Raw genomic sequence first — 16,369 nt, 5'->3', positions numbered from 1 at the left:
AAGGAATTCCCAAACACACGTCGGTTTAGCTGCCATGTTTGGGTCCATGTAAACTCGGAGCGTTCCCAACGCCACGACGGATCCCCCCGCCGGGCGCCGCGGGAGGAGACGGCGTTCACGCCGCCGGTCTCTGCCGGAGCGGAATAACGCGTCGCTCAAACGCGCTTCGGCGAAGGTTAGGGAAGGACAGTCACGACGATTATCCCGAAGGATTCACGTCGAAGCCTTTAGGGAGAGACGCGCTTCAGCCGCCAGTGGGAGGAGCCGCTGTGATGTCATAGCATGATCACCAACAAGCGTGTGTGTGTGTGACATCACATATGTGTGGACGAGTTTTGCTTTCGATCCGGAGGACGCCGTCGGGAAGCTCAATCCCGACGAAGACCCGCCCCTAAAGCCGCCCGTTAGCATCGAGGCGTACGAAAACGATCGATCCCGATCAGAAGACTTGAAAGCAGCGATTATAGGAGTCACTGAGGTAATCAATCGGCTGAGGAGAGTGGTCGTGCGTCGGGGAGGCGCCCCCTGCTGGCCCGGAGGGTTAAGGCACGAGGACCAGAGGCTACACAGGTGTTCGACCAGAAGGGCGGGGCCTGCATATTAAACCGTTACCACGCAGGTAAATTAAGTATTTAAAACATGGAAACCAGGAGCGACGTGGTTCCCCTCTCCTCTTGCTACACGCTTGTGTATTTATACTTCATTATTACAGTGTTTCTTCACCAAAAACTATCGATCGACAGCTTTGAGACGTTATAAATGAACGACAGAGACAAGGTGAGAATCTGTGACGATTATTGCGTCACATCTGGACAAAGATAAAACCAATTCAGATAAAATACACTTTGACTTTATACTGAAGTTATAAAATCTATTTAGATTTAGTCAAAAAGTATGTATGGAAACGCGGGGGGGGGGCACTGGGTTCAACTCCCGCCTCACACCCACCCGAGGTCCTCAGGCTGCATCCCGAACCCGACCCGCCTGCAGGCCCCCCCCTCACTGATAACCCACTGGCGTGAATCCGCCCCCCCATCCGTCCGTGTAGGCGTGTGCCGGTCTGCTGCGCTGCGTGTAAAGGGCGTGTTCTGAGGGGGCGGGGCGGTCAGGGGGCTGACGCTGGCGCTGTCCTGCACGATGGCGGACGTCCCCTCCACGGGCTCGCCGTGTCCCCACTGGAAGTAGCAGGACCCCTGGGGGGGCTCTGATCCAGGGTCACGTCCGGCCCCCGCTGGTCCGAGGCCCCCGAGAACGCCAGAACGCCGCCGCCCCCCGCCGGGCCGAACATGCAGCTGATTTGGGTGGCGGCCTGGCTGCACGCCAGCCCCCCGTGCTCAGGGTGGTTCGGTCCGGCGGCCCCCCCGGGACCGTTCTGCATGAAGCTAGCGTAAGGCAGCTGGTGCTGCGTCCACCGTCCCACCTGGCGGTCGTCCCGTCTCCGCCGGGGGGCCGTCTGCAAACAGGACGCGAAGGGAGGGGGGCGCCAGAGGAATTTAAAATGGCTGCTCGGAACCAGCGCCGGTCGGGCAGAACTCTGCAGCAGACGCCCGTTAGCTTGGAAGCTGTCCTGCGGCGCGCCCCCGTGTGGCGGCACACAGGACTGCGGGATAAGAATCTGCAGCAGCTCAACGGACGGGCTGAAGAAGTCCTGGAGCGGCGGCGGGGGCGGAGCCAGCGGAGGGCAGTGGGAGAGTGTCTGGGTGCCGCCTTGCACGTCGCCCCCTGCTGGCGAGAGCAGACGGCGTTCAGGGGAGGGTAAGTGTAGTCGGGGCTCGGAGCGTCGAACAGCTGCTGCTGACGGCGGCCGGCGGAGGCGGGGCAGCCGGGAAAGGCGCCGCCCACGCCGTTGTCCTTAAACAAAATGGAATCCGTCATGTCGAAGACGTCGTCGGCGACGATGCTGTCCAGCGCGGCGCTGATGACGTCGTTCCGATTCCCGTCCTGACCCATCCCGCTCAGGGCGCGCTCCCACGCCATCAGCTCCGAGTCGGCGACGTCGAAGCTCTGGAACGCCGCACGCAGCTCGCCGCCGTGGGCCATTTTCTCCAGATGGTCGATGACGTCGATGACCGACTGCTTGACCTCCTCCTTCACGGCGGGAGCGCCGGTCGTCGGCGTGACGCCGTTCTCCGCCACGAGTCGCTGGCGACGCTGACCAGCGCCCAGCTGTCCTTGAACACCTGATCCACGGGTAAGGGATGCTCCGCCCCCTGGGCGTAGGCCACTTCCGCCCTGCTTCAGGAAGGCGTCCAGCATGGAGCCGGGGGCCACGCCCTCCCGGAGGCCGCCGCCGTCAAACATCTTGTTGAACTGGAACTGCGAGACGTCCATGGTGGGGCCGGCGTCGTAGAGGACCGCCTCCCCGGTGGCGTCGCTGAAGGGAAGCTGCAGCCGCCGCTCGCGCCGATACTCCTCGCCCTCGCCGTTGCTGGAACAGGCCAATGAGGAGGCGGTTAGTTTCCTCCTCCCGCCGCCGCCGCCGCCGCCGGTAACGAAGCAGAGTAACACGACACTCACGCCAAAACCTTCTGATAGGCTACGATGAAGTCGGGCCGGCCCCCTTTGTAGACCAGCTTGGCGTTGGCCTTCACCCACACCCAGCCGCGGGACTTACTGAGCAGCCTGAAGACCGCCAGGCCGCTCTCCCCGGTTCTCATCACTGCGGGGCGGAAACAGACGGTCGTCAGGGAGACGCCGGCGGGCGGAGCCGGATCACGCCAGAACGTCCGACGTACTGCGGAGGTGGTTGTCGGCGCAGTGCATCATGTCGGCGGCGTGGACGAACTGGTAGCCGGAGCCTTTCATGCTGAACTCCGTCTCCGAGTAGCCCAGAATGGCCTTCCCCCTGCAGCGAGACCAGAACCCGCCGCGTTAGAACCCGGGTTAGAACCCAGCAGCCACAGCGAACAGGAAGCGCCCACCTGGTATCCATGGCGATGGGCGTGAAGTCCAGCTTGTGCTTGCTCTGGGAAGAGGAGCGTTTTGCTCCTGATCTCCACGATGGTCGGCGGCTGGACGGGCGTGGCGATGGCGAACAGCGCCAGCTGGGGCTCGCCGCCGCTCCCGTTGTCCCTCGGGGGCCCCCCCCCTGGCCGTGGAGGTACTTGAGCCGGCCTTGGAACTTCAGAGCTGATTGGGCGGAAACAACGAGAGATGAAAAAGGGGAAGGGGGGGGGGGGGGCGGAGGAGGAGGAGGAGCTTAAACGCCGCACCAACCAGGAAGCCGGACGAGTTGTCCAGGAGGCAGCGGAAGCGACACACGAAGCTCCTCTCCAGGAAAGACGAGTTCTCCGGGGGAAGCTGCTCGGGGCTGTAGAGGGCGCCGTTACTACCCGGCTGCAGGGCTGAAGCGAAAGGGCGGGGGGGGCAGGTGAAGGCGAGTCATCGGGAGCGTCTACAGGAGGTCGAGCCCCCGTTCGGCGGTTCGGGTCTCACCCGGCTTCAGAGCGAAGTGGGAGCTGCTCCCTGAACAGAACCCGGTCGTCGGCGTGGACGAGCTCGAACACGCTCTGATGGACCACGTCCGACTGTCGGGACAAAACGGCGCCGCGTTAGTCGGCGGGGGGGGGGGGGGAAGGACGACCGGCGCCGTCCCGTCAGGGAGCGTCTCACCTCCTGGGAAGCCCAGGTAGTCCTTGATCGTGGGCGAGATGTAGAAGACCACGCCCTCCGACGCGACCACGATCACGAAGCCGTTCAGCGCCCTGCAGAGGGGAGAAAGAAAACTTCAGTACCATTCCAGCCAGCAGGGGCGGGCATCTCAGTGCAATGCTGTACATCAGCGAATCACAATGACCCACAGAAATCAGTTTTAACATGGGTTCAAATCCCAACGAGCGTTTTACAGCACCGAGATCGAATCCCGCTCTGGTTTAATCTGAGTCCGTCGTTTCCCACTTTCTCTCCCCTCCTCGAGTTCGAGCGACGCTTTGCAGAGAACGCCGAAATGTAAATCTCCTAATCCGGAATAATCCCGACAGCTGCCGCCGCTCAATGCCCCTTTGTGCCGCGTAATCGCTGCCAGCTGCAAACGTCGCGCCGGAAACAGGACGCGGAACCAATCGGAGCCCGAGAGGCGTGGCGGGGAAGAGGCGGCGACCTCGCCTGCGCGCCCGGTGTGTTCATGTGTTCATGTGTTCATGCACCTGTTTTACATTACGGGGTTCGGCGTACCTGCAGCAGCAGGTCGCCCTCGGAGGGGCCCGCGGCGCCGGCGCCGTTCGCCTTCTGCCCGTCGACTCCCGGGAACGCCGGGTTCTTGATCCCGTTCTTCATGGACGCTGCAGGAAGAAGCAGCGAGATGGAGAGTCAGCAGATTTAAGCATTAAAGCGACGCCGGGACCCGACGCCTCGGACCCGACGCCTCGGACCCGACGCCTCGGACCCGACGCCGGGACCCGACGCCAGAAGATGTCGCCAGCTGGCTTTACGCGTTCAAGCGTAGAGGTCGAAAACGTTTTCTAGCCGCCTCGACGGCTCGCCAGAATAGTTAGCGCCCCGATCCGGGTGTGAGCGGACACGGAAGGACGCCCTGTCTGGATTATTGAAGAACAATAAAGGTTAGGTTTGACCTTGAGGCGCTTTCAGCTAAAATCAAATATTAACTTTACATCGACAGGAAGTGAAACCGAGTCCGTGAACCCCGGCGCCGCAGGGAGAAAGGGGGGGGGCTGCTGCTCCTCCTCCGTCGGAATCGTGCGAGTCGACAGTTTCAGGAGGAAATTCCAAGGATGCTTCCGACCTTCCGAGATTACATCAGACAGCGTCGACGGATCGGCAGACGTGTTTGAAGTCTTAAGATGGACGCAAAGGAAAATAAACAAACACCGAAAGCCGTCCGGGTTCGTCTCCGTGGCCTTAAAAATAAAACATTCCACGTCGGGGAACGGCTGGCCTGAGGACAATTAGCGACTTCGGGAAACCCGAAATGCAACCGGAAGCCTCGACCGGGAAACAGAAGACCAGGCGGAGACGGAACCTTCCAGGGAATGGAAGCGGGATCAAACCGTCTCCGTGCGTTCTCACGGCATTCCGAAAGCCGAGGCCGGGAATCAAGCGCCGACAGGCAGCTACGTCCGTCACCACGGCGATGTCCTCCCCCCCCCCACAGCCGACGGGCCAATTACGCTGCGGTTTGAAAAGGTGAGACAGAAACACCTTCCCGAAAGGAGAAAAGGCCCCTCGGGATCCGACAGCGAGACAAGCCGGGGCTTCTCCACGCAGGTCCCGGCTGGGAATGCCAGATGTTGCTCTCGCCTCGTTATTCCCGCCGCCGCGCCGAGTCACGCTCGCGGGTTCACGCTCCAAATTACATCAAATTACGACGGCCGAGCCGTGATTTCCAGCAGGCCCGTCCAAACATCCTGCAGCACCTCGGGAAGTCACGCCACGTCTCCTTAGAAACCAGGGGGGGGGGGCACCAGAGGACTGCGTGCCTGTACAGGCGGGAGGGGGAGGGGGAGGCGACGCTGCTCGGTAACAGACGGCAGACTGAAAGATGTGGCGCTGCATCACGCAGCGTCCCTCCTAATGGCGGGACGGCGCCAGACATGTCATCGGCACAGAGCGCATCCCTTTCGGCGGGGCTTTTAGGCGGGCGTGTCGGGACACGCCAGGAGAAGACGGGAGCGGTGCGCTTTCACAGCTGCATCGCCGACGACAACAACCGTTAGCCGCGACTCCCGTCTGCAACCGCAGCTACAAGCTCGCCATTCATCACGTTACAGGCTAGCCGCTAGCAGGACGCGTCGCATCCGGCGCTCCGCAGACGCCTCGAAGCGCACGACGAGGAGGCGACTTCCAGGGTAGGGATTCAAACCTAGAACCCTTTCGACTGTGAGCGAAGGCCTCGTTTCTCACCGCTGAAGTAGCTCTTGACCCGGAGGTATCCCACGCTGAGGCGGAGCACCGACAGTTTGTCCAGGCGAGTGCGGATCTCCTCGGAAAAGGGCAGGAGGTCCGTCAGGCGGTCCAGCTCTCCGTTCAGCCGATCCCGGTGGCGCTTGGAAGGGTTCGATTTGACGACTTCATTTCCTTCGCTGGTCTTTTTTCTGCGGAGTGAAAAAACAACCGTCGAGTCGGGGACACGCCATCTCCCCTCAGAACCATTTCTACAGATTTGTGTTCACCAATGTACGGAACGGGACGGGATTCCCGAAGGTTCCCCGGCCACATTCCGAGCAGCTTCAAACCCACTCGGGACAAAAGCAGCGGGGAATGTGGCCGAACTGACAAACGGCGAGGGCGCTCCGTGCCTCCGGCGAGTGGAATCACGCATTACCCACTAGAGGAAAGTCACCCGACATTTTCCTTTCACGTCAAGCGCCTGCCGAGTTTCGTTCGGAGACATGCTTTGGAGGGCGGCGCCAACGGGGTCAGTACTCGGCCCCCTCAGGTTTACTTTACGAAGCGAGTCAATCTGCTGCTCGCTCTTTTGACGGCCTCGGGCCCGTAGCTAGCTGCTAACGACTCGCCCTAATTTGAGTGCAAACATCGCTGGAATTGTTTGCTCAAAAAAAAGGAAAAAAAACTAGTTGGTTTGGTCCGTTTGACCAGCCAGTATTCCCAGTCCAAACCAGACGCAACAACTTCCATTAAACCTCTCAAAAGACCGGCAGTGGTTTTTATTTGTTGAACAGGACTCGCACCTTAGGGGGCAAGAGGGTACGAGGCGAACCCCACTCTCTGGGGCAAATACAGGGGAGGGGAAAGCTTCGGGTCAACGCGGAACTCAACGGCGTGCATTCCCCGAATCGCCTACATGCCCGCTGACGAACTCCGTTCTCCGGTCCAAGAATTCATGCAGACCTTTTAGAGTTTTAGGAACAAGACGGTCGTAAAGTCTTTACAACATCCGACCGGCTGAACATCCTGAGCAACAGCCCGCTAACAGGCCGTTTAGCCGACTGCGCGTTAAAGGAGAAAAACACACCGCAGGAAAACATCACGCTGGGACGACAAAGTCATCCTTTAACCAACGGAGGAAGAGGCGACAGCTGCGAAATCGGTTCACCGGTTATCACGCCGCTGATGTGTGCGGACCAGGACGGACGCAACGGGCCCGTGAATGAAACCGGAGGAAACCCGGAGGGAACCACGGGCACATGGATGAACGTCGCAGCTGCAGAACTTTACAAGCCACGAGATTCCCGTCGATGGTTTTTTTTACGGCTAACTATTCAGCATCATCGACTCATCCAGGTCGGGCGTGATCAAATCTCTCTCCTCCGTGGTCATTAGGCGATAAATTGAGCCGATCCGTCTGCAGGGAATGCCGTCTACACTTAACTTCAGACCCAGACGGTTAATTTCTAGGAAGAGCAGGATTGAGCTCACAAACAGGAAGCGGAGACAAAAGCCAGCATTCAGAGCTTTTGTCGGTCTTGGTGTCGAACGGGTCACGGGTACGAGCTGCACGCCGGCGTTCGTCGGTGGGAAAACAGGATCGCCATTGAGATTCCTTATCTCGAGCGCAGACGTTTGGATTTGAACGTCTTCCGGTTTCCGTTTCAGCGAAACTGTACGAGTCGGGCGACGCGCCCGACAAAATCCTAGAAGACGACTCGGTGGCTTCAGAGCGCGGAAAGTGGACTGGGAGGAGTAAACGAAAGCAGACGCGAGCTTTCAAAGAGTTCTCAGACACGGAGGGGGGGAAAGTGGAAAAGAGATGGCGCAGTTCCATAAATGTACAGGAACATAGATGATGAATGCCCCCCCCCCCACAAAAAAGCCCTTCTCTTCATCCGAACACTCCGGATTCAAAACAGACGTCGGGGTTTTCTGTTATTTTATTCTGCTTACTCCACATTACAGGCGACGGACGCTCCGTTCGGATGGCGGAGTATAAAACGCAGACAGAAACGAGGCGTGGACGCAAACGCTAAATCGGGAAACGATAGTTTGACTGTTCTCACAAAGTCTTTGCGGGATCCCGAAGCGGTGCACCTCGCCCCGTTGCTGCTTGTGAATGTTAGAGCCTCTTGAGAATGGCCCCCATTCATACCCCCCCCCCCCCCCCCCTTAACGCTTTCCATCACCTGTTACCAATGAACCTGTGGAATGTTCCGTCCTGGTGTTTTGAGACTTTCCATAACATTCCCAGTCTTTCCTCGCCATCCAGGTTAGGAATAAACACACATTTTCACGAATTAATGGAGGTAAAACATGAACTTCGACCATTTGCATTGTTTAAAGTTGCACGTCAGAAAGAATTGTTAATTTAAGCTGCATTCGTTTGGTGTTTTAACTCTTTCAGTGCCAGCTACCCCAGTTCTCGCTCATTTTGCCCTATTTTTCAAGCCCCACAGACTATTTTGTACGACGACTATGCAAACAACGAACACACCAAATGAAAGATTAAAGTCCTTTTCTTTCATTTGGGGAAAAAAAAGTGGAACGACGGACCCGGACATAGGACGTCCCGTTTTGCGGCCGCTGCTTTTCTACAGATGGGTTCGACGGCCCCTTCGTGCAGCTGGACATCCAGAAAGCCTCTGACCTCACCGCAGCCCCCAACCCCCCCCCTGGATTTTATGTGTGTGTTTAAAAAAACAAAAACAAAGGTCAATCATTGATGATGATCCAGATCACCATGTGGACGGTGTAAATCCAGTCAGGAAGGGGAATGAGCTGCTTGGTGGAGGTCCGCGCTCTCCGCGAGCTTTTCTCGTAATAAACGGATTTACTTTGGGAATTTTGCAAGCATGTATATTTAAACCATACTATTGATTTGTAGCAACATCATATGATGTAACACTTGTATTCAATTTTTAAATGTAAATATTATTTTTAACCGTTTTACTTTAAGGCTTGCTTTTCGCAACTTCTACAGTCACAGAATCTATTAAAAAATAAATAAAAAATAGTCCCCTCTTCAAAGAGTAGTGATATCTTTACAAGCAACACGGCATTTGTGTATTGAAGAATAACTTTCATTTCAGTTTCCGTTTAAGAAAAAAATGCACCTTCAAAGAAGCAAGGAGGAAAGAGTTCTTCAAAGACGGGACCGAGCGCCGCAGTGAAGCGCGAGGCCGGATCATATTTCAATAACATACTCGGCGCCCGCGAGCCCTCTCCTTTCCCCCCGCCCTCCTCGGAGCATCGCGTGAGAACAGCAGCCGACCCTCAGACTGGATTGTGATTAACGCGCGAGGGCGAACTATCCGTGCCAGATCAAAGAGATACGTTCTTAAGGTAGTCCGTCAAGTAAAACGACACGAAAGACGCCGCCAACACCGGCACGCCGCTCTCAGCGAACGCTTACCGTCCGAAAATGAGCTTCTGTCGGCCTCTTAATTGTCTTTCAGGGAGCTAAAGTTTAAAACTACCCCCCCCCAAAAATAAAAATAAAAAAATAAAAAAATAAAAGAATAGAACTCCTATAATATGACACTTCTTTATTTTCAAACTGCACTTTTGTCTTTTTTTGTCTCGCAACAAATAAAACACGTAAAAGGAGTTTTCGTGACTTACGGTTTGAGGACGGGCTTCTTCCTCTTCTTGTTGGCGTAAGCCCCCGGGTTTACCGACATGGTGCCCGTCGCGTCCCCCCCGGCCGGGCCTAAAGGTAGCCGGGTCTGCGCAGGCTCGGCGGCGTCCTGACAGCTCCGTCGGTCCGTCAATGTCATCGAGCTTTGCCGGCGACGCCGCGGCGGCAGCAAAGCTCGCTCAGTGTGAGGGGAGGAACGGGAAACGTTCGGCTTATGTCCAACCCCCCCCGCTGCGTTTTTAAGGTGGACCGGACCGTCCCGACTGGGGGGGGGGGGTTCGCCACATGTTTTTTTTGTTTATGGCTGCAGCAGGGAATACAGATCAAACCTCCACAATCCGGTTACTGTGACAGTCTGGCTTTTCCAGATCCCCGCAGTAAACATGGTATAAAATAGTTCTTCTAGATGAGTTTAGAACCTTTTCTCTGCATATCCGTGAACAGATCCCGGTCTACGACTACGACTACGACTACTACTACTACTACTACTACTACCTTGGGCTTCAACCTCCACTTCACCCTGTCCTTTGCATCGTCCTCCCCAACACCAGCCACTCTCATGTCCTCCCTCACTACGTCCATGTCTCTTCTCCTGGGTCGTCCTCTAGTCCTGTTCCCTGGCAGTTCCATCCTCAGCATCCTTCTACCGATATAGTCCCCGTCTCTCCTCTGGACATGTCCAAACCATCAAAGTCTGGTCTCTCTGACCTTGTCTCCAAGACGTCTAACCTTCACTGTCCCTCTTATTGTCTCATTCCTAATCCTGTCCAACCTGGTCACTCCCAAGGAGAACCTCAGCATCTCCATCTCCTCCACTTCTAGCTCCGCCTCCTGTCTTTTGGAGGTCGATTGTGGATTCGCCATCTGCGGCGCCACACGATCTTGCGCGAGGTCGCTGGGGAGCTCGGCGCAACTGTTCCCATTCGTTCAACCGGTTTAGCACGCTTGTTTATTTGGCGCATTCCTGCGTGATTGCCGCCAGTGAGCCGCCATTTAAACGTCTCCGAAGGTTATCGGTTGGTTATCAGCGTGACCCGGATATGCTGGCGTAGAAGAAGAAGTAACCTTGGAAAAGGAATAGAAAAGAGTCTGTAAAGACAAGATGGGAACATCTCTTTCCATGCATGTATATTTCCTTTTCATTTTCTACTGACCAGACTTACAGATCAAAGGGATGGTCATTGGACTTCCTGTCAATAAGTCACAAACCTTCCCCAAACTGTGACTTTGTGTTTTTCCTGAAGAAAGTTTTGAATCTTTCCACCATCGATGATCTGCCTCGTGTTTGCCTCTCTGGATCGACGCTCCTAGAAGTTCAACCAGCTTTGCTGCCGCCTGTACGACTCGCTGTCGTTGTTTTCCACGCCCGGCGCTTTCATGTTGTGGAGTTTTAACCGCTGATGTCTGACAACAACCACAACTGAGACTTCTGGCACTAGAGGTTAAAGTACGACATGTCAGCCTGACAGAACCAAAGCACAACAACGAACGGCTCCACGCTGCGTGAGGCGGCTGAATGGATCCACTCTGGATTTGCCCGTGGGCGTGTTTGAGCACAGCGGAAACACACCAAGCGGACTATGAGATCTGTCTGTTGTGTCTTTGTCTGCAGCTTCTATGCAGACAGGCTGGGACGTCTTGCTTTGATTGAGAGTGTGCAGCGGCGGTCCAGATTTACGACTGATTCTGATTCTGGATCGCGTCACGCGGACTCCAGCTTGAGCTCGCTAGCCTTGGGGATGAAACCGTAAATTGTTTTCATTTTAACGTGAACATTTTTAATAGCCAGCGTTGGCATTTGCTTGACGTCGGCAGTGAGGCAGGGTTGTTAAAAACACAACACTGCCATCTGCTGACGAAAAGACAAATCACTATTATCCGAGCGCTTATACGACTTGGATAATGATGATTATTACTAATGATTTAGATACATATGTGACAATTATGAGTACCAGTGTAAACATATAGGTGATCGATAGTAATTATAATGCTTGACTAGTGTTTGAAAGTACTTTACATAATTTTATAAAATATATAAATAGGCTGATTTATGATTTTATTGAAAAAACAACAACCTTAAACCAATATCACTAGTACTGTTTATCACCTCATCAATATTATTAATTACGTGATGCTTAACGAACGGCAATTCATTCAAACATAACTTTATTGATTATTCCTCTTATTAAAATAATTTCTTAGAGAATGTAATCTATTAAAAATATATGAATCCACTATTCTTCCACGTGGATTGTGTGGAATTTAGACGTTAAAAAATATAAATCCTGCGGGATTCGGTGACGTTTAATATATGCGACGACAAGAGACTCGGGCTTCCCTCACCGTGACGTGTAATTCAATCGCCGGGATTCTGCCGTTTCTCGGGTCAGGCTCGGGAGTGTTTGGAGGACGGTTCGTCATGGCCCTGAGGGCGATCCGGACGGTCATCCCTTCGGGAGCAGCTGCGTTTAAATCGGCGAGTATCACACCGAATGTAAGGACCGGAAACACACCGGGGCGACGTCTGACGTTTACAAGGACATGCTAACTAGCCAGCTAGACGCTAGTATGACAGCTGGACGGCAAAATGCTAATGCTAGCTTGTTTGTTATGCTAAAAGAAAAAAGGTCGTTAGCTAAATTACGTAGCAGAAGAAACTATCAGTGCGTTGCCGTATTAAGCTATTATTAATGATAATGATTTAACAATTGTAATTGTTTATCCTTGATCAATTGATAAGATGATCTGTTTGAGTTTGCTAAAGGACAAACACTAAAAGCAGTTTCGAGCATCGTCAGCTTTAATTTGCTTCAGATTCCCCTTTGATGTCAGCGACCAAAGGGGGCTCGACGTGTCAAAGTTTGTATTTATTTAAGGTTTTTAATTTTATTAATAAAGTAATTAGGTCTCCGGTGATGCTAGTGTGAGACTCGCATGTTTTATTTTATTATAGCCGTAATAAAATAAAATGTGTTTTTCGCTCGTGCAGGCAGGACTTCACACGAGTTCATCCAAAAGCCTAAACTACGGCTTTTTTGCCTACTTGCTCGGGGAGAGGACGACGCCGCGGTTAAACCGCTACAGCAAAATCATCACCGTGGATGGAAACTTGGCGTCGGGGAAAGGAGCGCTGGCGCAGAAGCTGGCCGAGCAGCTGGGTAACTATCGCCGCTCCGATGGGTTTACGACCCAGCCGGGTTCCCTCTGGGTTCTAGTGCGGCGAACGGACTAAACGTACACAGTAAGACGATACCGGGCGTAGAGAGGGCGACCAATGGGGTCCGCCGATAGCCGGAAACGGAACCCCTCCTATTCCTGCAGGGATGCTGTACATGCCCGAGGCGGACACCTTCTACCTGGACAAGATCACCGGAGAGAAGGAGCCGCTTCCCGTCACCTACAACGGGATGTGCAGCCTGGAGAGGTTCTACGCCGACCCCAAAGCTGCCGACGGGAACAGCTATCGACTCCAGCTGTGGATGTACAACATGAGGCTGATCCAGTATTCGGACGCCGTCGAGCACCTGCTCGCCACAGGTAGCGCCGCCTCACAATCCACAGATTCATTCGCCGGCTGCGCTAGCGGAGTAATCATCCGCATCCTGATAATGCTGCGTTAAAGGCCAGGGAGTGGTCCTGGAGCGTTCTCCGTTCAGTGACGTGGTCTTCCTGGAGGCCATGTTCAAGGAGGGATACATCCGGAAGGAGTGTGAGTATTCCCGAGTGGAACGGCGAGGAGGAGCAACCCAGGAAGTCAGAGCGGCTGGTGTCAGACGAACGCTGCGTCCCCGCAGGTGTCGATCACTACGACGAGGTCAAAGGGATCAGCATCTGCGAGTTCCTGCCCCCCCACCTCGTCGTCTACATCGACCAGCCGGCCGAGGAGGCGCAGAAGAAGCTGCGGCAGAGCGGCAAGGTAGCGACGCCTCCCGTTCGGAATGTTCGAACGGAGAAACGCGCCGTTCGGCTCCTCAACCTGCGTGTCCGTGCCCCCCCTCCCCCCCCCCTCTCTCTGACCAGCCCCATCTGCAGAACGTGCCGCTGTCTTATCTGAAGAGCATCGGCAATTCCTACAAGAATTCCTTCCTGCCCGAGATCATGTGAGCGCCGATGAAACCTCGTCGCCGTTTCGTTATTCGTTATTCGCTCCTGAAACTGAGTCTTGTGCGCTTCTCCTTTCAGCAAAACGTCTGAAGTTCTGGTTTATGATGCAGCACAAGCCCGAGACGTGGAGAAGGTGAGCCGATGACGGACGCCGGGGGGGGTGGGCGGTCCGAGTTCCGGAACGATCTCTCCGCCCCTTTAAGTTACTTCCTGTGTTCCTCAGGTAACGGAAGACTTTGAGTATCTGCCGTTTGAAAAGGGGCCGTGGCTGGAGCAGGATGACGTCACCTACCACCACATGAGGATGCTGTGAGTCCCCGCCTCCGTCGTTACGGGTTACCGGTCTCTACCCGTCGAGCTTCTCGCGCCTCACCAGGAGATTTTTTTTTGTTTCGCAGGGTGGAGGACAAACGCAGGGTGGCGTCCCTGATCCACATCCCCAAGTACCTGCCAGAGATCACCATCGGCGCCCACGAGTACGACGAGATCTACCACGGCTTCAGATCGGTGCGTGACGGCGTCCATCCTCGCCCGCCTGCCGTCGCAGCATAACGGAGAGTTATTCCAGAATTAAGAGATGTTCCTGTTCCGGTCGTAGCCAGAGGCGGCGCACATTACTCGTTAAGTGGCTGCGGCACGAAGCAGAACCGCAGCGGACGGAGCCCAGATCCTAAACGATTCATGGGCGCTTTAATTATTCAGGCCAATATATTTGAGAACTATATTTCAAAGGGGTGAAAATAATGCATTAACGTTTCTCACAGCAATGTTCTGTTATCTGAAGGAATGTTTAAGGTTAGTCCAGATGAAAACAACCGCCGGGTTTTACCCGAGAGGTTCTAACGTCCACCTCCAGTCAGTTCTTACAGGGTGGGGGGGTGAATTTTTTTCTTTCTTCATTAACCGAACAGAGCGATTCTTAGCTGTGTTGCACCCGTCCGAGCCGGGGGGGGGGGGGGGGACTCATTTTCCTCCGGTGAAATATTGAGCAACTCGTACTTACGAGGAGGCAAATGCCAGATGTGGAATATTCTCGGCTTCTTGTATCGTCAGTCTCTCAGCCAAACATCTGCGTCTGACCTTTTCTGTTTATTGACTGGGGACCTTTTTGTTTTTTTTTGTTTTGGTCTGCCCTGCTGGAAAAACGAGGCGGCGTAATGCGACAGGAGGCCGCGACCTGACATTCAGTTCTGAGCCGGAGCTCCCAGCGGAGCTCCGCGGCACGCGGCGGCGTAATCGCCCCCCCTCTGACACGTTTTGGTGGACAAAGTGAAGTCACGGAAGGACATCGGCGAGCGCGGCGTCCATTGTAATTAGAAATGCAGCTTGGGATTGTAAAAAAATGAAGCCTTTCGGTTCACGTCTTTATATTTGTACATAATTCTGTTGCTTTGAATAGTCTGGTAACCCTTTTTTGTTCATTTCTGCAGCTCCCGGGGAAAAAGTACGCCCCCGGGTATAACACCGACATCGGAGACAAACACATCTGGTTTAAATGATCGACCCCACGCCGGTCATCGATCCAGCTGCTCTCTGTTGTACATCCTGAATATTATGTATCTGTTGAAAGAATAAATGCCGAGTCTACAAAACGTCTGTTTGTCTTTCCTTTGGATCACGAAAAGTCAGATCGCTTCTCTAAAATAAAAAAAATAGGGAAGTGTGTGTTTCTATTATCCCGGCCGTGCGGCCTAATCTCACCGTATTCCATTTACTCCCTGCGGATGGCGGCCGGCCCACCGCCTGCATCCCGATGGACGTTCCTGCGTCGCTGGAGGGAGAACGAAGAGTTCCGTTCCTGGGGAAGCCGTCGTGTTGGACACGTCTAGAGAGGAAGGACAGATTTACTCGTCCAGTTCTGTAAAAGAAGAACAGAGTGAAGTACATACTGCTGCCTGAATGGGGGGGGGGGGGTCTGCTGTATTGATCCGGTTCAGACCAGACGGGTGGATCTGCAGGATGGATTATTGCTGATGACAGTGGGATCAGATGCAGCGTCTGCTGGACCCCTCCCATGTGTCATTTCAGGAGGTTGTTTTTTTTTTTTTTGGGGGGGGGGGGGGGGGGGGTGGAACGTCCTGCTTTGAAGGACAGGATTACAGCAGTTTGAGCGAGCAGTCCATTCCCAGACATGATCCTCCCCCAGGACAGAGAGCCGGGTTCAGCCTCTGTAAACTTTGGAGCTTGATGAAAGTTCTGTGGAGCGATGCTATTCTCTCTGTAACACTTCAGACCCCAAACTGCCCCAAAGGAAGCTCGGGGGGGGGGGGGGTACTCTAAGACGGTCCCTGGACGGATCCGGATGCTCTGTTGTCGAATGGGAAATTGCTTTGAGCGGTGGAGAGAATTCCTGTCTGAGCTGTTGCTATGGCGCCCACCGTTACATCCCCCTTAACAAGCTCAAACTGCCCCGAGAACCGAAGAGGCGAGAACAGATAACGGGGGGGCAGCCTGACCTAAGGGGGGGGGAGAGACGGAGTGAAGAAGCAAACACGTTGGGTTGCCACAGATAAACAATTCTTTCTGTTGGGGGGGCATCGTTCAGCCTGGTGGTCAACAAAATAAAATATCTAAAGTGTCCACCACCCTTAGTTGGCGTGGACAGCCCCGAGACGGTCGCCTGCTGGGGCAACGGCGAGGGCTCGTCTACTTGTCTGCCCCGAGGGCTGCTCAGACAAACAGAGCGTGAATAATTGATCGAGCTGAAGCCCAGAGCAGCCACGCCGAGCTAATGGAGGACGGAGAGCTTGAACTCTGGAGGAGGGAAGTGTCCCGTCT

At 54.6% G+C, this 16,369-nt stretch overlaps 2 protein-coding genes across 3 annotated transcripts; one reads left to right on the top strand and one right to left on the bottom strand.

Moving 5' to 3' along the window:
• Positions 1-938: 938 nt before the first annotated feature.
• LOC137901932 (aryl hydrocarbon receptor-like) lies at positions 939-9,530 on the bottom strand. The gene is given in 18 exon segments (XM_068745967.1): positions 939-1,204; positions 1,207-1,453; positions 1,514-1,648; positions 1,705-2,132; positions 2,135-2,228; positions 2,230-2,428; positions 2,518-2,659; positions 2,736-2,845; positions 2,922-2,968; positions 2,970-3,080; positions 3,083-3,129; positions 3,213-3,328; positions 3,399-3,454; positions 3,456-3,534; positions 3,621-3,704; positions 4,160-4,280; positions 5,860-6,050; positions 9,472-9,530. Coding segments are annotated over 18 exon segments (2,532 nt in total).
• Positions 9,531-11,842: 2,312 nt separating this feature from the next.
• ndufa10 (NADH:ubiquinone oxidoreductase subunit A10) lies at positions 11,843-15,183 on the top strand. Of its 2 annotated transcripts, none has more exons than XM_068746248.1 (10): positions 11,843-11,963; positions 12,477-12,645; positions 12,809-13,024; positions 13,110-13,196; positions 13,282-13,403; positions 13,508-13,587; positions 13,670-13,724; positions 13,815-13,900; positions 13,990-14,098; positions 15,022-15,183. In XM_068746248.1, the coding sequence occupies exons 1-10, from the start codon at positions 11,907-11,909 to the stop codon at positions 15,088-15,090; spliced, it is 1,050 nt and encodes a 349-aa protein (XP_068602349.1). In that variant the 5' UTR covers positions 11,843-11,906; the 3' UTR covers positions 15,091-15,183. The 2 variants fall into 2 exon arrangements, with proteins under 2 accessions (XP_068602349.1, XP_068602348.1); XM_068746247.1 differs by having other exon boundaries at positions 11,843-11,981.
• Positions 15,184-16,369: the final 1,186 nt, after the last annotated feature.

Source organism: Brachionichthys hirsutus, chromosome 12 (assembly GCF_040956055.1).
Source record: "Brachionichthys hirsutus isolate HB-005 chromosome 12, CSIRO-AGI_Bhir_v1, whole genome shotgun sequence".
In the NCBI taxonomy this organism is placed as follows: domain Eukaryota; kingdom Metazoa; phylum Chordata; class Actinopteri; order Lophiiformes; family Brachionichthyidae; genus Brachionichthys; species Brachionichthys hirsutus.
The sequence above is the reverse complement of the archived record's forward strand: the minus strand, read 5'-3'. Positions and strand labels throughout refer to the sequence as shown.